The sequence below is a fragment of the Armigeres subalbatus genome, chromosome 2 (assembly GCF_024139115.2).
Source record: "Armigeres subalbatus isolate Guangzhou_Male chromosome 2, GZ_Asu_2, whole genome shotgun sequence".
NCBI lineage: Eukaryota > Metazoa > Arthropoda > Insecta > Diptera > Culicidae > Armigeres > Armigeres subalbatus.
The window spans coordinates 461,025,180-461,046,474 of record NC_085140.1 but is presented as its reverse complement, the minus strand read 5'-3'; the positions used below and the strand labels follow the sequence as shown (position 1 = coordinate 461,046,474).

Genomic DNA, 21,295 nt, shown 5'->3' with positions numbered 1-21,295 from the left:
TACTATAAAACCACGCTGAAAAGACAATAGCAAGTGTGCTTCAGCATAATTACATTATTCTTAAGTGAACTAAGATTTTAAAACGAAATTTGAATCCGTGTATGAAAAATCGTACAATTTCTATATTTTTTTCTGGGGTATTGCCTTATCGTCAATGGTATATGCGGCGAAAATGCGGTGATTTATCACAGACTGCCTCTTCTGTTATAAGAAAGTGAAATCAGAATTGCGTACATAATGGAAAATCAATTCAATAAAAATTCCGCGAACAAAATTTCGTTTCGTTTCGAGAAATTCCGAATTAAATGAACCTTGATTTCGTATCGTTTCGAACTCTCGAAAGTAAATCTATATTTCGTTTCGTTTCGATTCGAATTAGCATAGACATTTTAAAATTCGTTTCGTTTCGTTTCGTTAGGAAAAAGTGTGTAATCGCATACCCATACCTGACAGTGTACTTTGTATGATTGTGTGCGATGATCCTGTTTTTAACTAGTTAACAAACGAACATACCGTTCACTTGTATAACGTTTTCTATTCTACGTTCCCTTGAATCAACGGTTCCTACGGTTCTCTTGAATCAACTTTTGAGCAGTTTTCGAATGCTCTTTAAATCTTTACACGTGGATGTGCGGAGCTGGAATCTTTCCTGGAACATTACTTGGAGTGTAATGGAAGAAATAATTTGGTCCTATCTTCTGCTCTTTTATTTTTAGTAAATGTCCATTTTATTTAATGGGGGAAAACCGATTGGTCGCAAGTCATTTGGCCAACAGCCATTTGGCATTGGCGTAACTAAGGGAGGTCAGGGGGGGTCCTCCCCAGAGCCAATTGTGCCCCCAGGAAATTTGAAAAGTGAATTCTAAAATGGTCAACTTTCATGTACCACAGAAATATTTTCTCATTCCTTATTGCATCGTATTTTTGTATGATCAATTGTTCGGCAAAGTATTGAATTTGTGATTGCAAAATGTCAAGCCCAAGCCATATATTTTTTTCAAATTGTCAATGCCAATCACTTTTATTGACATTGAATGTTAGCAAAGCGTGATAATACTCTGGTTTATTATTTGTACCACGTTCAAACACCAGATTGTTTGAAGAACTATACATTCCTGTTCTGACTGGTTCTGTCCAACTGCGATTAGATTTAAACGAAGCTGGAACATGTTTTGACCAGAACTTAACAAACATTTGTTTAGGTATTTCGACTGCATCAGTTGTTAATAATTATAATTTTCGGCCTTCTGTGAAAATGTTGATAATTAATCTTGGGCCCTGATGAAAATCCAAACCACGTCTGATGAAAATCCAAAAATCGTTGGCAACGATTTGAAATTATGTAACATTTTCAAACCTTCATGCACTGTGCTGGTAGGATTCAAATGTCTTAGTTTTAGAATAAAAAAATATCTAAACTTCACCAATAAGTTTTTGTTGAATTTGTTCTACATCCTTCATTACGCTTTTGAGTGTGAGGTACCCCCTAGGGCCAGCGAAGGTACCACCAGGGGTACATGTACCCCAGGATGAGAACCGCTGTGATAGAGAGTTAGTTCTGAGAATAGATTGAAATACCTCGCAATGCCAGGTACAGCGAATTTGGTTTCATCAGCTAAGCTAAGGTGGAGGGCGACGGATCTAAGCGGCAACGTAGGGAAAGTAGGGAAAGCACCTGTCTAGCGTACTGGTTTTGTGCATAAATCGAGTTTCTGTTATAGTAATGGTGAAGACGTGTTTGGAGTCGTTATTGATCCTTTAAAGCGTTAAACTCCCGAACTCGATGAAGCGCTCCTTCATATCATTGCGCATGGGGAGAGACATTCTGCGACGACCGGCAGATTTTCCGCATGCACTCTAAAATTAACTCATGCAAACACGTTTGCTAGAGCTCACACTAGTTCTACTTGTCAAGAAACTAATCAATATTAACTGAAGCTAATATGAATCAAGATAAGGATCAATTAGAAAATAAAATAATTACAAACAAATCTTGAGTAAAAAATATACTGGAGGATCGAACTCAGAACCTCAAGATTCGCTGGCCTAAACGCTAGCATTTGTACCAATTTAGTTCCGTGAAGATTGTTATATGACAAATAAATCACAGGTAACTTTGCCTTCATTCCGTAGGTTATCTTTTCACCGCATTGATCTTCGCGACCGTCTTTTATCTATCATTCTCTGGAAAACATCGTACTCATTATCCATGGTAGCGAAACCGGCTCATTCAACAAAGAGTCATACCGCACATGGCTTGGGACGTTACTAAACCAGAGACAAGCAAATTATGTTCTCGTCCTGACAACGCGGATTTGTACTTAAACGAGCCTATTGCGAATGAATGATACTGCAATTCAAACGTTGGTCTTTATTGCTTGACTATGACTATGCTCTCAACAAAATTTGATACCTACAAATCGGCAAGCGTTTGGGTGGTGGTAATTTAATCTATTGAAGTTTGCATGAAAAATGTATGTAGAATTGTAGAAATATCGGTAACCTATATATGAAGACAAATGTCATTTATTTACGATTAAGAACGGAAACCTATTCAGCCACTACTAAATTTAGAACACATTCGAATACTGAAAGCAAACGAAAAGATTAGAGTTTATTTGGCGAAATTATCGGTATGGTCATTTTATTTAAATTAGACCACATCTCAGCGATGGGCTAATAAACATTAATCCTCTTGCTGCTTTCAGCGTTCGAATATGTTGAAAATTTTGAACTAGCTGAGTGGGTTTCATAGTTCTCCCCCATAAATAATGCTAAAGCTAAAACATACAGGTTTTTGATATATCTGCATACATTTTTCAAACATACCTCAAGTGAGTGAAGCACCGCCAAAATGCTGACCGATTTGGATAAAATTATGCGAAAAATACGAAAACGACTCAGGGGGAAATGATTATTAATCAGGAACTTGATTTGATAAAAGTAGAAAGGTCCTCTCCTCTCTGATTTTTTTTTTCAATATTTTTTCTTCAAAATACGTAAAATTTTTGTTATGCAATTCGACAACGAATGCAATTTTGAAAGTTGGGGAGACTTAATTATGACATTAACTCAAAAAATATGTTTTCGAGCCAACCCTTCATCCAATCTGTCAAATCTGCAAACTAATGGAAAACAAAATTATTATTATTTTTCGCCGGTTTTTGAATGGCTTACTAATGTGGGATAATTGATCATGTGTCCACATATAAAGGAAACAACTTAAAATGGGTAAATAAAATCCTTCCTTAAAAAATAGATATTTTCCACCAAAAATTAGGAAATCGCCAATGAAGAAATCGAGGTACGAGCAATAAATAAATATAAAATTTCCATATTACAATCAATAAATTTCTACAAAACAAAAATAAATTCGCACTTTCAAAAGTAAAAATTTTAGTTATAAAAGAAGAGTTTCCATAAATAAATCAAAATTTTCCACAGAAAAAAAACAAAATTTCCATAAATAAATTAATATTAGCAAAAAACAATTACAAAATTTTCCACAAAACAAAATCAATTAAAAGCAATAAAAAATATGAAAACTTCCGTAATTTGTAATTGTTTATGGAAATTTCTAATTTTTCATGGAAATTTTATTTTGCTGCCAGTTGAAATCCATATATCCTAAAATTGTGATGGAATGTTGACATTAGCATTTGATCAATGTTAAAAAATTTATTCAAATTTTACGTGGCCACTAAAAAATCTCTGAGAGTGTCCAAACACACAAACCGTCCTATAAAATTGATTCGGTTGCCGATATAAAAAAATGAGTCATTACATAATGAAAATTCTCATTAATCCAAAACTACTTTGGTCACGGTAAATCAAGGGAGACCAAGTCTCCCAAGAGAACAAGTCTCCCCACCTACTGTTTATTGAAGCATCATGTTTCTGGATCCAAGAGCAATTGCAGGTTTTTAAGTGAAAATTATAGAATAAAATATCTCTACGCAAAATCAGCAAAATTAATTTTATACCGTTTCTTTGTGAAATTGGAAAAGATTTTATATTCGCTTAATTTAATTAACACGGATAGACACATTTGCACCACTATAATTTTTACACCACTATGCTTCACTGATTTTAAACATTATTGCATAGCTGACGTAAACGCCATTTGAGTTTCCAGTGCATCTAGATTTATATTAATTTTCCAACCACTGGAACATCAATTTGCTACGTATATCAACCTTCATTTAAGTTATAATGGTTCATGGTGTATTGTGAAATTATTCAAGAAACAAAGTGCAACGACTCAAGGGTATCATAGGCAGAGCAGGGGATGGGCATACTTTTTTACTTACTGTTTGTATTGATTTTTAATATATTCAAAATCGAAAATGTTTTTTTTTAATGCAGGGCGAATTATTGAATCTTATCTACAAAAAATAGTTAGAAATAAAATACGGGATAATTGCGGGTTAAAAATTTAATCACCGTAAACACTTCGTAGATTTCTAACAAGCGACTCCCAATGTTACATTCGCCTTCTTAGGGCTTGAAGCTTGCGGCGAATGACAATAAATTGCGTGAGCACACTCCATTGATTTTCATTTGTTTCTATTACTTCTTCCAACTCATGGCATAAGACCCAGCAGAAGGCTCTTCATCTTTCTGAAAATCCTTCAACCGTCAACTATTACGACTACCGAAAGCTCGGAATGATAAATGATAACAAGGTTTTCCAAACACTCGGTTCGATGAGGGCCATGCTCCATCGCGTCCTCTACTGCCTGCGGTACGATGATGGGACACAAAACGGAATGTCCTCTCTCGCTTCCATACCAGGCCCGTTGCCTGGGTAAACATTTCTCGCATCCTCGCAGTCCCATCCATCCAAGCTTGTTGGTTCAAAACCCAAGTCGACAACGCCGTCCTCAGCATTGAACAGGGCAATGATTTTAATGGCCCTTTGTTGTTCGATATCGGTTGGGTCTGTGGGAAAACGAGGATTGCTACGGAAGGACACTTTTTTCATTTGACAAAGATGGAAGAGGGCCGCTATCATTTATCAATGAGTGTCCTTTTTGTCCCCGTTGGGAGTTGAAGTTCTGCGAAGGTCAAATTTAAATGACGTCTTAAAAGTTCACTCCATCATCACATCGAAAAAGTCCCCTCTACATAATCTTGTATACAATCTCCACGCGAATCTGTTGGGCAATTCGATCCAGACATATTATGGAGGCATGTTCAGTTATCTCTTCCACAATAAAACCAAATTTTGAAAAAAATATAACCTTCAAAAGTATGCCAAACCGGCGAGACCGTTCCGATGATAACGTTGCCATAAACCGCCATAATCTTTACCCCTGAGAGTGCTCCCCTAAAATCAGCCCCATGTGGCGACGTAGCTCGCCACGACATGATAATTGGATGTCCGCGATATGCTTAACTGTTTATTTTTGCGAAAGAAAAATATTATCACTCAAATAAAATTTCTCACTCACATGTAGTAATACGCGGGCTTCATCAGGTGGCTCACTTCGTAGAATACAGCGGCGACCTGCGCTTGGCGATAAACAGCATTCTGAGCGTCATCTCTGCGATAGTCGGACAATGTTGGCGAAAACAGCGTGAAAAGAAGAGAACTCAAACAAACTAAACACTTGTGGACCGTCGCGATGAGTCGCGTGCTTAGCAGTGGTGGAAATACTCGCTTCACGAGTAAGAAAAGAGTGTAATTGGGCCTACCAAAAATGCAATACTCAGCGAACCCATTGCCTGCATTTTCTGGCGCTTGCTTTGTTCGCGAGTACGGGCAGAGCAAAAACAAAAAGCCGGGTTGTATTTTGTTCGGGAGTAAAAACACGGTCGCGAGTTTTTGTGATTACTTCGAATACAATGGATAGATTTGACTTGACATAAACACAATAACAATAAACAATTGTGTTCTTGCTCGAACATCAGTGAAATATGTTCCGAGGTTGTTTAATGGCTTTTAGCAAATTAACCCAAATGACTCGCGAAGCTTCACGAACATTTTTCGGGGTTCGTTTTTTTGTTTTCTTTGCGATTAGTAGGTAGGCAAGAAAAAGACAAAACAAATGTTCGTGAGTATTTTGCATTGCCTACTTCTTGTTTTGTGAGTAAGATTCACAGATTTCCACCACTGGTGCTTAGTGATACTCATCGCCGCGAGGTGCGATCTGTGAAGTGATGGATTAGTGTGAATCAGGAAAGTAATGTTTTCTTGAGGTGAAGTGGAGTGTTATCCGAGATTATTAACAACAAAGTGATTCGACGAGGGGGCTCCGCATTCAGAAGTGAAATAAATCCTGCCAGCACGATGTGGTCACCGGAAGCGGAAATCAACTCAATTGCCTTCACTACAATGCGGCACTCGGTGTCGGCTTCGTCCGGTACGTATGCGGTCAATAATTACATATTGCATAATATTAATCGGGAGATGAGTATGCAAAAAAGAAATATGTGCTCCTTTCAAAAACAAATTACTGGTTTTATGTCGTTCCTAACATAGTTTCATAATGCTTGAAACCCGTTATGATTTCGATAAGAATACACAAATAATAAATAATCTTAATTATGATGTCAAGACTAGTCGTCTAACAACTTGTTCTTCAACACTTCGAAATTTACGATTATTTTCTTATCTCTGAAGAAGTTTGATCTCGCACGTGCCTTGTGGGAACCGGTTCGGTTAAATTCTTATTCTGTTGTTTATGATCGAATACATTCTTGAATCAAAACTGGTCCCTTTGCAAATCAGGAGATCTTCGGTATCCAACAAAGGGGAGAGATATGTTCAAATTTTTGGTCAATTCATTTTTAAACTCAACCCTATTTTGAATTCTGAACTTAAATAACTAGGGTATGTGGCTCAAACCTTAGCCTAATATGCCGTTGTTTTCAATCTTTATATATTGAAGCTCTAACCAAAATTATAGCCCCAAACTGTTTGCTTACTTTTGGTTATTACGCCAAGTAGTCAACGACAATAATTGTGAACAATCTCTTATTTAAGCTCTCAAAAGTCTCGAAAGAAATGGTCTTTATGTTCGGCATTTTTTTCTAATCTTAGCTCTGGTGGTGGTTGCTTTTTCAGTCCATGAAAGGTTGAGGCACTATTCACTATATAAATTGTTTGTAAAAGCCGTAAGGTAGACAATTGTAATGTGCTCCTTCAAATGAGAATCGTATATGCGTATATGCTGTAATATATTTGGCAACGAGTACTCCACATATTGCCCCAAAAAGTTTTGGTTAATCGTGTCGCTATACTAATGAAAATTATGATTTTTTATGAAAGCAAAAATAATGTAATAATTACCTATCTAATGTGCAAAAATAGGTAAATCCATCCAGAAAACTACGTGCAAAAAACTTACACAGCCTGCCTGCTTAAATGGCTGCTAAAAACCGAGTCAAAGTGAATTTTCACGCAAGTTTATTGCATTTTTATCAGTTGAAGAAGTGCGTGAATCTAGTTTAAGGTAACTAAAAAATAAAATATATCTCTACATTACCTCCCGTGACTCTATAATTTCAAATACCTTCTTGATTTCAAATTGACTTCTGGCAGATCGTAACTTTTTTTTATTGTTGGCAAGTGCTGTATGTGTTGAAACGGCGACAAAAAGTACTTCCCCCATAGGGATTATAAGTTTCTCATAGAAAATTCAAAAATCTCCAATAAAAAGAATACTCCTAAGTGTATGTTCATTAAAGAATAGAAATATTCTATACGGTTTCGGAATTTTGATAAAACTAAAAGGAATTGTTAAGAAAATTATTTTGAGCTTTTTAGTGGAATGTCTTCACTTGTCATAAGACGAGTTTGTACAATCCCATTGAATTCCACCACTTAATTGTATCTTGACAGATACGTATTTCGACCTCAACAGTAAGGTCGTCTTCAGTGTCTCGTACTTAGTCAAGTACGAGTTAAGTGGTGGAATTCAATGGGATTGTACAAACTCGTCTTATGACAAGTGAAAGGAATTTGCAATCCAATTGTCGAAACTGCAGTCCAATTTGCAATTCATTATTTTCCATGGAGAAGAAATACAAATCTATATACATAAAAATGAATTTCTGTCTGTCTGAACCTTATAGACTCGGAAACAACTGAACCGATCGGCGTAAAAATTTGTATGCAGAGGTTTTGGGGCCGGGGAAGGTTCTTAAGATGGTTCGAGACCCCTCCCCGCTTTGGAAAGGGGGGCTCCCATATAAATTAAACACCAATCTCTTCATAACTCGAGATATAATCAGAGAATAAATCAATTTTATGCAAAACGAAGTTCGTCAGGTCTGCTAGTTTTTTTTATAAACACGTAGAACAGTAGTCAACGTGGTGGAAATAAATGGAATAGTCATATCTCGTCTTATGACAGGTGCAAAAGAGATATTTAAAAAAAAAGTTTCTGTAGAATGGAAGTTTCCTGTCATTTCTAATCCTCATTTCTTATCAAAGAAATGTTAGTAACGTGTGATGTCATTCAAATACCCGTCGCTTTCCAGATCAAAGCAAGCCACGACCTTAAGATAGTCCACGATGTTGCCCAGCGACCAACCTTTTCCTTTGGACACTTGCACTGAGAGCACATGCACTGACGGTCCTGACAGACTGACAGTACAGCAGCGAAATTCGTCCACTTAAGAAAAAATAAATAAATTAAAGGGGATTCAATGTAGTTAATTTATAAATAATTTATCTTATCCTGTTCATAAACTCGACAGTACTTATTGTTTATTAAAATGGAGAGTAGGCTTTGAAATTAAAACAACAAAAATCTAAAACAAGTCACCAAAAGGTGTCATTTTACCAAAGTTCTCATTCCTCCTTCCTCTTAAACTCGCCTATTTCTGATGGCAAGATAGTAGATAGCCAAAATAGAGACATGGGTTTTGAGCGTTCGATAGGGTAACTGTTTTGTTTCCTTTACTAGACAAATTAATCAGCAATAATTAGCTCCGGCACTATACAAATACAGTTTCTACTATAGATAGTGGAATATATAGATGAACGAAGATAAATCCTCTGTCTCCAAACGAACTGTCAAACGTGTCTCCAAACGAGCATGACGTCACGATTTCAATGGAAACGTTAAGGGCTGTGACGTCATATGCGCGTGTGCACGGGCAAAAAAATCGACTCAGCCATGCTTTCGCTCATCTATAGATTCTACTATCTATAGTTTCTACCACAGGTAGGACAGTTTTAATGGTCAAAATCAGGTCCTATAATCGGATAGCGTCTCAAAGTAATTCGTCCTCGTTATTGAAATGTCTGTAATTAGTTGATTGTAAATCAATGAGTTAACTCGGATGAGCGAGAGAATATTTAATTGTTATGTCCCCCAAAGATACTTAGGTATTTAGTAGGTTAATTAAAGTAAAATGTCTTCCAGTCTAATGGCGCGACTCCATGGTTAGGCGCAAATGGGGGTTTCCTCAAAACCCTACCGTCTTAATATTAACGTGATGAAATAAAAAATCACGAAAGAAAGTTAAGAAAAAAAAGTGATAAATAAACGTTTAGTCGAAATCCGATTTTAGAATGAAGAATATTCGTATATTTGGTCGAATCACGTTTGGTCGAAAGGACATTTGGTCGAAAGCGATGTTTCGAATAAATAACCCTGGTACATTTAGTCGAGTGACGTTCCATCGTATGGATATTTGAAAGAAGGAGACTTTAGTGAACAATAATTTAAAAAAAAATTACCTATTGGGGTATTTCAAAAAGTCACATAACTTTTGTGTATCTTCAATCTAACCCCCACTGTCCGGCAGTGGTATTATGGAAGAAAGCTGTCTTTAATAAAGTCAGCTTTAGCCCGGGGGTTAGAAGGTGTTAGCTCTACTGCAGCTCCAATGACCCATTTCAGACTGCCTGGTAACTCATGTCCAGTCCGAGGTCACTTTCACTTGCAATAAGCCCCGCCTGTTTATGCTACCATTATCAATTGGATAATGGATCCGGATTTTTAAATCCAGTGCGTATTTAGTTTTGGAATCATATAAAAACATATTGAAACAATCTCACCAAATTGATCGAATTCCGGATAAATTAACTGAGAAAGAAAAGACCACAACTAGTGTCCACTAAAAAATCATTACTCTTCCAGCGCTATTCCGAGCAATTCGTTGTTGATCCATATTTTCCAGGTATTATTACACATTCAAACATATTTTCACCAAATACATCCGCGTATACAAACTACACAAACGATTTCACGCGCTCTAATAAGAATACACTTGAGTAATTGTCACCAAATATCAAACTTCAGATAACTTAAACTTTTCTCTTCTAGTACATATGCAAAATATATACATCAGCCGAATCTATTTCTTGCGGAAACGAACAAAAACGTGACAGCAAATTTAAAAGCAACCATCCCCGCGCATGGCTTGCTGTGATCCCATTTCAAAAAGTCACATAACTTTTGCTCTAATATTGTCCAAAGAATGATGGGTTCATAAAAAGTACAAATAATAAACCACCTGCGCAGAAGATATTTAGTCGAATGATGTTTCGTCAAATGACACTTGGTCGGAATAACATTACGCCGAATAGACAGTATGACCGACCTTTTGGTCAATATAAAATTTACGGCGGCCAATAATTAATTTATGCTTGAAAGTGAATTTTACACTGAACTAATTATTATATAAATATTGAATGAAAGAAAGAGTATCAATGAAAAGAATAAGAAAACCATTACCATTCCACACTGGGCCACGGGGCGGAGCTAGCCCGACAAAATAACTTAGTGCTTAGAGGATGCGTAATTTTAAGTTGGTGTATTCGGAAGAGTGTCGTGTTTCGAAAAATATGAAGCTTAGCGTCGAGTTTTGGTCGATCCGAATAGCCTAATCAACAGAGTTCAACAGAACCGGAATCAAGGGTGGGTAAACTCGACATTTCTTAAATAAATACTGGCAAGCTTTAAGGCTCCCCCAGACCTAAGAGATTTTTTTTATTTTGACCAATAAGTTTTTATACCTCCTGGCCTTACAATACAAAATAATGAAAAATGTTCTTCTAAAAAGATAGACGGAACACAGAGCTACTAGTAACGTTTAAGAAGCGCGCGAGGTAACTATCGGTATAATCATTTATCAATAATCATGCTTGGTTGGATACGGAATAATCAAAGTCTTATATTAAACGTAGTACCGCCCCTTGCATATTTGTCGGTTTTATGTAGACATTGTGAAGACATTTTTCTCATCCAAAACTGTTAGCGTTATTGGATGTGTCGATGGTACAACCAGCAGTCAAGTCCCGAGTGAAGAAGATAATGGAACGCACTACGGTGCGTACCACTTGCGACCGATTCGAGAAAAATTTGAAGAATCTTCGATATAATTATAGCGCAATTCTATGGCAATGCGACTGGAGTGCAGATTCATCAAAGCACTAAAGCTCTTTCAGAAGATTGGAAGATTGCTTGTAACCAGCAGAAATGCACATTCTACGAAGGAACACTATTAACAAAATATCCCTCGAAGAACCTGGTATTTTCCTGGTTGTAGAAATTGGATAAGTCGCCACGAATTAAAATTGATTTGTGATACTGCCGTAGAGTTAGAAGAAAGTTCGGATTGAACTATTCAACATCTATTGCCATCTGAAAAACAAAAATAATGGTGGATAAATTAAGGAAAATAAAAAAAATCGCTGGAAACATTTTCACGCCATGCGATTTTCTTTTCCTTATTCTAACTTGTCTCATTGAAAAATAAAAACAATCTGCCAAAATGTTGTCTTGTAGCAGTGCTAAATCTTGTTCTAAAGTTTGTTCATAAATTACGTAATGGATATTGAGATGACATTTCTGGGTACCGAGGATTGTTCATAGCGTGCGAAACTGTAACCACAAAAAATCGCCAGTTTCACATTGATTGTTGGTAGAACTGCACATGTACCACTTTTTCTGGTAACGAAATTGCTATTGTGATATATACCAGAAATTAAAAAGTGCATCCTTTCCATTTAATTTCAGCGCGTTTTGTTATTTTTACAGATACGTATTTCAACCTCAACGTGAGACGGCCTCACAGTTGAGGTCGAAATAACAAGATAACAAAACGTGCTGAAATTAAATGGAAAATACTAAACTCGTCTTAGACAGTTGATCATTACCATTCGACCAAATGTCCCTTCCGACGAAAAGTCCTTTCGACGGAATGTCATTGGATAAATGTCAATCGACAAAATGATCCAAAGCCGACTACGATGAAGTATTGGCAAAATAACGTTGATATGAGCTTGTGCCGAAAAATAGAATAAAGGGTATTTGGCAATCAGTACCTAGCTAATATTTTGCTATTTCTGCAGGTTTTCAATTTATCATTAGTCCTCCAGGATGTCCAGAAGTTTCCGTTTGCTCAGATGAAAAATCCTTATTAGCTTCCGTATTCGGTTATTCCGCTGCTCAGCCCAAAACGTCAGGTCGATATAATAACTGTCAAAACTTGAAGTGCGAAGTGAAGTGCTCTGTGGTGTTAGGCCAGTGCGTTTGGAATCACATTATACCAGTTAAATTGGCACGTCAAATGATAGATAGAATGTCGGGGAAGCATCTATTCAAATTAAACAATGATCCTTTCGAGTTCTGACGTGTTAAGATTCATTATTTATTATTTATTTATTAAATTTAAAATTATTTAAAATCAAATATCAATTCTTCATTTTACAAAGTTGAATCAGTGAAGCGAATTAATAAAAATGTCAGAAAGTTTCGAATATTACAAAATTTTAATTGCATTTTGTCAACTAGAAATTGTTTGGTGATTTTTCAAACAGGCCTCTAGGAATTCTTCGATGTATCTTAAAAAACTCCATAAATCCCTCAAGAAGTGCTTCAGGAATTAATTCGGTAGGTCATCTAGGAATTTCTTCAGGCATTCGTTCAGACACACCTCACAATTTTTTTTCAGGAATTGCGTCTTTGAAAATTCATCCAGTTATTCATTCTAAAATACTTCCTGGAATGCCTTCAGAAATTCCCCGCAAATGCATTCCACAAAAAAGATCCTCCAGATAACGGGTGGACACTAAAAAACGGGAATTTAAATACTTCAATACTTTTCTATGAGAACATTAAAGCTTTTAGAGAAATATTATCTTATGTGAATGAATCCTTAGAATATTCAGAAAATTGTCGTCCACACACTTTTACTCCAGCTTGTTCAGTTATTAAAAACATGCCGTCAAACATGAAGTACTGTGGCGCGCATCGTACAATTATTACAATGATCGTGGGAAAAGTACACGGTGGACAATTTTAAGCGAGAAAATGTTTCGAAACTGTTGAAGGATTTTTGATCTACTGAGCTAATTGTATATAAAGGTGATTGGAAGGCCAAAGACACGAAGCAACTCATCAATAGGATCAGAAGCAGCATCCAGAAATGGCAGCCGTTCAGCGGTCATGTGATACCTGCAAGATTAAACTACGCCGTACGGCGGACCACGGACCATATGCTATTATTCATTAATCTAAGTTTGAAGACTAAGGTCAACTCTTTATATAACATATATCAGATTGAACTGTAATTCTTTGTAGGTTTCTTCCCGAGCTATTCTTTTAATTTCCCGCTATTTAGTGGCCACCCGTTATTCATTTTAAAAATAAATCTGGAATTTCCTTTAAAATGTCAAATCATAAAAGAATTTACAAAAAAAAACTACTAAAATAATTTCCGATATTCTTAATTCCTTAATGAATTGCTTCAGAAATATCATTGATAATTTCCTCAGAAATTGTATCAGAAATTACTGCAGTAATTCTTTCGGGAAATCCACCGTTCGGATTTTTTACGTATTATTTGAAGATTTTTTTCAGAAATTATTTTAGAAATTACTTCAAAAATTTCTTCAGAAATACGTACCGAAATTCTTTTGGGAGGAATGTTTTGGAATTTGATCTTGGAACTCCTTGAGCAATTATTTCAAGAAGTAAAAAACATCTTTTAGTAATTTCTGAAGAAAAAAAATATCTCAGGAGTTTCTATAAAGCTTCCTCCAGGAATACATATGGAAATTCCTTCGAACATACCTACTGAAATTTATTTAGCAACTAATGCAGAAATTCCTTTGGGCCTTCGATTTGGACCTGGATTTTCGTCGGGATTTACACCGGAAACTCCGTCTGAAATCTAACTAGAAAATCCGGGAAGTGGTAAAACAAAACTCTGGAGTTAAGACTCCATACCAAAAAAACGCACAATATCGGGATTGCAGTCAATCCATCATCATACTCCTTTGAATATTCTCAAGAATTTCTTAGGAAATTATCTCGAAGTTTATTCGGAAATTTCTTGGATTATTCATTCAGGTGATTTTTCTTCATAAACAACTCAAATAATTCTTTGGTGAATTTCAGTATCAAATCGACAAATAATTTAAAAATTACTTCAGGAATGTCTCAAAAAAATCACCCGCAACCGCAAGAGAATGTTGAAATTTCTTCTACGATTTCTCCAGGAATTTCTTTGAACTTTTTATCGGGGATTTCTTTGGACTTCCACCGTGGAACCCTTCGATTTTTTTTAGGAAAGCTTCTGAAAAATCCTTATTATATTTTGTGGACCTCCCTTTAAAAAAATTTCTAAGAATTCTTTTACTTTGGAAATTCCTACTGGAATTTCTTCGAAAATTTCTCCATCTCATTCTTTAATAAATTTCCGTAATGATTCCTGGAGGAAGTTCCTAATGATTTTTTGCCTTTCTCGTATACAAAGTATACGTAAAGGCTATATGTTCGCTCCAAAAACAAACTTTTTATAGAAGGCTCGGAGACCCATAGTGTTATATACCGATCGACTCAGCTCGACGAATCGAGGTGATGTCTGTGTGTGTATGTGTGTATGTGTGTGTGTGTGTGTGTATGTGTGTGTGTATGTGTGTGTATGTGCGCAAAAAGTCTAGCCCACTTTTCAGGCACTTACCCTTAACCGATTTGCCCGCAACAAGTTGCATTCGACGCAGAATCCTGTCCCATTGTTTCCTATTGAAAATTGGCCGGATCGGATTATGGGCTCAGAAGTTATGGCCGCAAGCGCAAGAGAATGTTGAAATTTCTTCTACGATTTCTCCAGGAATTTCTTTGAAATTTTTATCGGGGATTTCTTTGGACTTCCACCGTGGAACCCTTCGAATTTTTTTTAGGAAAGCTTCTGAAAAAGCCTTATTATATTTTGTGGACATCCCTTTAAAAAAATTTCTAAGAATTCTTTTACTTTGGAAATTCCTACTGGAATTTCTTCGAAAATTTCTCCATCTCATTCTTTAATAAATTTCCGTAATGATTCCTGGAGGAAGTTCCTTATGATTTTTTGCCTTTCTCGTATACAAAGTATACGTAAAGGCTATATGTTCGCTCCAAAAACAAACTTTTTATAGAAGGCCCGGAGACCCATAGTGTTATATACCTCGATGAATTGAGGTGATGTCTGTGTGTGTGTATGTGTGTGTGTGTGTGTATGTGTGTGTGTGTGTGTGTGTGTGTGTATGTGTGTGTATGTGCGCAAAAAATCTAGCCCACTTTTCAGGTACTTACCCTTAACCGATTTGCCCGCAACAAGTTGCATTCGACGCAGAATCCTGTCCCATTATTTCCTATTGAAAATTGGCCGGATCGGACTATGGGTTCAGAAGTTATGGCCAAAAAAATTTTTTTAAGACGACAACGAGTGGAAAAGTCTAGCCCATTTTTCAGGAACTTACCCTTAAGCGATTTGCTCGCAACGAAATGCATTCGACGCAGAATCCTGTCCCATTGTTTCCTATTTAAAATTGGCCGGATCGTAGCGTTCGACAGGGGATCCCGTCCCATTGCTTTCTATTGAGAACTGGCAGACGGGATCAGAAACTATGGTCAAAATACATTTTTAAGCAAAAAAGGCTTGGAAAGTCAGGCCAACTTTTCAATCAGTTTTCATCAACCGATTTGCGCGCAACAAATTGTGTTCGACGGGGAATCCTGTCCGATTGTTTTCCAATGAAAATTGGGACTCTGGGCTATACATTTTTTGTCTTTCTCGTATACAAAGTAAAAAAATAAAAAAAAAATTTAGCCAATATATTTTTTTTTACAAAAAAAAACTTTTTTAAAAGAAGACCAAGAACTAATTTTTTAGTCGTAAAATGCATTTAAAAAATTCACTTAGTTTTGGGACACTTGGTCTTAATTTGTTTACTCACAACAAGTTGTATAGGACGGCGAATCCTGTTTCATGTTTTCATTAAGTTTCTGCCCATTGTTTTGTATTAAATTGACCATAAAAAATTTAGCCAGAATATTAGGTATTAAGAACTAACTTACTTTTCGAGCACGTTCAAAGAGAGATTTGAGTAGAAAAAGCCGCGTAGTCGATAGCAGTTCTATTCTGCTGTCAGGTTTGTTTTATATGAACATTAAAAAATGTATGTGACTTCGTAGCTATTGAATTGGCATCGACAAATACAGATTAAAAATAGTCTCAAGTCACGCTTTTTTGGAACAGAAATATTCTATTAAGAGAGGGGGAGTAACTTCAATGTTCATAGAAATGAGCGTTTTTCAATTGCGTTTATCTTGAATCATTCGATTAATACTCATAACTCATGTTCTATTTGATTTCCGTGGATATAATTAAGAACTTGAAATCCAAAAATCGCTAGCTCGGTTGATGGAATTTTGAAACCCTTTGTAGGACTAATTACAGTTACACATATATCGGAGTAAGCTGTTCAATTGGTTTGTGAGTTAGGAGATGGCGAATTCTGCTTTAATCAGGGAAATTCAAAGTATCAAGTCTTCCAGTTAGTTTCCGGCGTAACCCACTTCTATCTACCACAAGCATTTCATGTGCAACCGAGAATAGGATTTGAGCTAATTTTGTCCGTAGTTTAAATTATCGTTAAACAAATAAATTTCATTATTAATGAGCGTTTGTGGTTTTGAGGGAAAGTTATCAGGTAATCAATTTTTTACTCTTTTACTATTATCCGATAATGATACGGTACGTCCTAATAATAATGTAAATAGGATGTAGTTTGTCAAAAATCCTTGCTACATACGTTTGACCGTTCTTGGTTTTCCAAAAGGTGATGATTACAGTCTGTTTAAAGTACGAGATGTTACACGACGACTTTGACATCAAGAGACTTCTTATTATAGCTTTATCCTGATAAAGCTATTAGTTGCAATAGGTTCTTTAAATATTTTTAGCTACATTCTCAATATTTCGAAGATAAGATTTTTTTTCAGATCTTGGAACAATGTCATGTGTAATTTGAATAGTTCTCTATTTATAGCAAATGCTGGTTTTCCAAATAGCACTCATGTGGGTGCTATAATGGAAAACCAGCATTAGAACAATAGTTACATGGCCACATTTGGCTCAATTGGCTTGGGTGGGTGTTCAAACAGTGTATTCTCTGTGTCACGTAATAAATAAAATAATTTGGTGAGCATGACATCAAATTCTCCAAAGGCAGGTTTATTTATCGCTCTATGGTCTGTCGAGCATCTAATGTGGCACGATAACATGGAATCTATTTGTTTTCTGCAGCAACACGATTTTTTGGCAAGATTGATCATGTGAAGTAAATAAAATTGTACCATTTTGGTACAGATTTATCATACTCGTGCTGAAAAAATTATCTTTTTGCAACTAGTTGCACAAACTACTATTTTCTTCTTTGCAATGAAACTGCCATAGCATCATCCCATGAATGAATATGTACAAGATACAGCGATGACTCGATTTTAAGCATGTTAAATTTTTCTGCCCCTGATTTCGTCTACAACCGATTTTATGACGGTTTTGATATGGTTTCTCCACGAGTCAAAACCATTAATTGCTTTATATTTGTTATATTTGACCTCTCTAAAGAAGTTTTCTCGACACATTTTATAAAGAGCGAGAAAGGCATCATCACCGCTAGGTGGATTAATCTGGGTTTTTTTTTTTGAGAGACTGGTTTTCCGAAGGCGTCACTCTATAAATGCCCAGAAGAATTCCTGATGGAATTATCCAAATAATAAATCCTGGAAAAGTTTCCGTAAAATTTATAAATAAATTTCTGGAGGAATTTTTATTTCAGAAGGATAATCGGAAGAATTTCTGAAGAACTGGCCATCAATTGGTTATTATCAAAATTGGCGGAAAATCAGTTTAATTTCTTTAAACAATGTTGGTGTATAAACTAAATGCGAGGAAAATATTCAATTGAAAAATGCAAAATGATCCACACTGCCGATGATCGCATGTCAGTCTCATCTTTGCTGGATTTCCTATTCATATGGGACCAATAGTTAGCGATTGTGGGCAGCACACGTGCCGCATCGCGGTCCAGTTTAACTCAGCTAGTGAACACACGCCTACTGGTAAGATGTTTTACATTGTAAAATGGCAATTGGGTAAATAGTCGCAGTCCCATCGGTGATCCTGCCAGGTTTGTATTTGAAGTGACAATCAAAACCTACAAAGCATTGACGAACTGCGACGACCGTTCCGTAGACTGTTGTCCAAAGTACAAACGGATATCCACTAGGGTGGTTCAAAAAATCGATTTTGCTCCACAGTGCTCATCTGATTCTTTACCATGTTCTGAGTGTCCTCTGAAAATTTGAGCTCGTTTGGATTAAAACTGATTTAGCACAAGCCGTTCCAAGTTTGCATGCAAATTAGTATGGGGAAATTTATTTTTTCATTATACTGTTAATGACGTTTCCCCATTAAGCGCAGGTTAAAAGAAAACCTACATAGCTAAAAGGGATACTCAACAGCTTTCACCCAACGAAAACGGCATGTTGATTAATCGTCCCAATAATTAGTAATCGATTTCAAGACAGGTTGCGAATCTTTAGTCATGATCGTTAAACTTCTTTGAGGGCATCACTGAAATGTGCAGTGCAACATAGTAGCCTGAATTTGTGTGTGCTATCTTTCGCGCCACAAGCAGCAATGTTGCCTGTTGATGAGTTATGCAATTAGCTCCAGAAAACCACGGTATAGATTAAATTCGATTACTAATTATTGGAACGATTGAGATGCGGTTTTCACTGAGTGAAAGCTGTTGAGTATTCCTTTTAGCTATGTAGGTTTTCTTTTAACATGCGCTTGATGGGGAAGCGTCATTAGCAGTATAATGAAAAAATAAATTTCCCCATACTAATTTGCATGCAAACTTGAAACGGCTTGTGCTAAATCAGTTTTAATCCAAATGAGCGCAAATTTTCAGAGGACACTCAGAACATGGTAAAGAATCAGATGAGCACTGTGGAGCAAAATCGATTTTTTGAACCATCCTAAATCCACTCCATTAATAAAACGGCAAGGATAAGAACCAACGATGAGTTGAGAAAACCGTCTGGAAAGATTAAAATTCTGGAACGAGCGACAGATGGAGTTGACGTGTTGCGACATATCCAAAATAAATTATCTTTTGGTGTAGTGTTTACCAGAGAAATATGGTGTCCACTTAAATAACTATTATTTCACGAAATATCTAATGTGTTGATGAGACGTTCACTGATTCCTATTTGTAGATCGTACAGGTTGGAACAACGAGGTGAGACAACTTCTGCCATGAAATTAGGTAACATTCAGTGGTACACTCTGAATTTAAAAAAAATGAATACTAACTGCTCTTCGCCTGGTTATCCCCGGTTTCGTTTATGTGCATGTACTTGGTTAGTATGTAAACTCTATTTAATTTACGCCCCTCAAAAAGATTGGTTTAAAAAGCTTATTTTTGATTCTATTTTCATTATTCTATTTCCGAGTGTAAGCAAGAATTTGAAAACAAAAACAAGTTATTATTTTAAAAAGGTCAACACTTATCGCTCACATATCTGAACTCAGCAATGTGCGATGCAAACCGGTTAGGAACATGATTTGAATGTTTTTTCGCTTCTATCGCTTTGCTTTGTTGTTTATGCTCTAACAATACGGCATGTGCCAGCATGAAGAATCTGTCCAGTTTTATTGTGGATCAATGCTCCCGTCTTCTTATGAGCCGCTACATGAAACTTGTTGCTATCACCATCGGGTACACCTCTGTCACCTTGGTGAAATGCAGCAGCGGCGTAGGGTTGGATCTTTAATAAATTTTCTGATTATTGCGATAAGTAATTTATTGTGCACGTAGTGAAGTATGTATGCATGTAGTACGACGTTTTCAAAATATCCGATTCAAATTATCGATTTAAAAAATAAATAATAGATAAGAAAAATGGGAAGCTACATATCATTGGATTATGAAAAATACATATTCTTGGTATAAGACCTTCTGAATAGCGCTTTCCAATTTCTTGTACTTTATTTAAATTAGTTTTATAATTTAATAGTTTTGAATTTTTCAGGAGAATGCAAAATAGTCACCTCATACTCTGCCATGTAGGATTTTGTTGTTTCTCCCAGCGGGGCTGGATTAATAACGAAATGACGCAATGTCGAAATTGGAATATCGTGTTTGCTGTCAAATCTGTTGTTCCAATCTAGCGCAAGGCTTGTAAAGGTAGGACTATTGCGCCACTTATATAAATCCCGTCACTTTTAGTCTCACCATAGTATGTCTTCTTCTTTTTACCTCTCGAATTCGTCAAATAATCGTGTCAAAGCGAAGTGACGAGAGAGACAATCAGTTTGCTGAGCAATGTTGCGACGAACGGTCAAGTTTTGCCAACTCTTCCAGGTCACGCCATGTATGCGCGATGAGAATTTAACTCGTTTTGCTTTCTTCAATATCAGTGTCCATTTCTAGATCAACATTTGAAAAGGGCGTAGTCAAAATTTATTCCTTCTGATTCTTTGTCCACGTATATAGCTATATATGTAGACGAAGAATCAAAAGGATTAAGTTTTTGCTGTTACGCCCTTTTCAAATGTTGGTCTAGATTTGTAAAATCATAAGCCGAAGGGTTAGTTTTTCCTTCAATTTTATAAACTCCAAAATTAACTATTTCAATTTTTCCTCTTCTTGATTTGAAATTTCGTCAGCATTTGATAAAATGATTTCTATTAGCATTTTTTGGCAAAGTATTGAATTTTACATCTGAAGGAATGTTTACTTATAAAATGCATATCTCTGTTGTTTTTAACCGATTTTCATCATTTCAATTAGATTATGACTAATAACCTAAATTTAAAAACAATCATTTGGTGCAGGACTTATTCCGGGTTGCACTGGGGTAGGTTTTCTTACTGGTGATTATTACCGACTGCATCTCTGGTCTGTGCTGTTAAAATGCTGTTATTGGTCAACTCTGGGACGTTCTGCCCGTTATGGTACTCCTTCTAAACCAGTCTGGAGATTTTCCACCCT

The 21,295-nt window shown here is 36.2% G+C and overlaps 1 protein-coding gene across 3 annotated transcripts in view; it reads left to right on the top strand.

The window, feature by feature from the left end:
* The window catches only part of LOC134213870 (apoptosis-resistant E3 ubiquitin protein ligase 1), a 187,702-nt gene that overhangs the window by 27,423 nt on the left and 138,984 nt on the right, over positions 1 to 21,295 (top strand). The window contains exon 1 of one of the 3 annotated variants that reach the window (XM_062693302.1): positions 6,049 to 6,365. The exons of the other annotated variants lie outside the window; for them this stretch is intronic. Coding sequence (XP_062549286.1) covers positions 6,293 to 6,365 — 73 coding nt within the window. The 5' untranslated portion in view covers positions 6,049 to 6,292. Of the gene's footprint in view, positions 1 to 6,048; positions 6,366 to 21,295 lie in introns of those variants that run through there. 3 annotated transcript variants of the gene reach the window in all.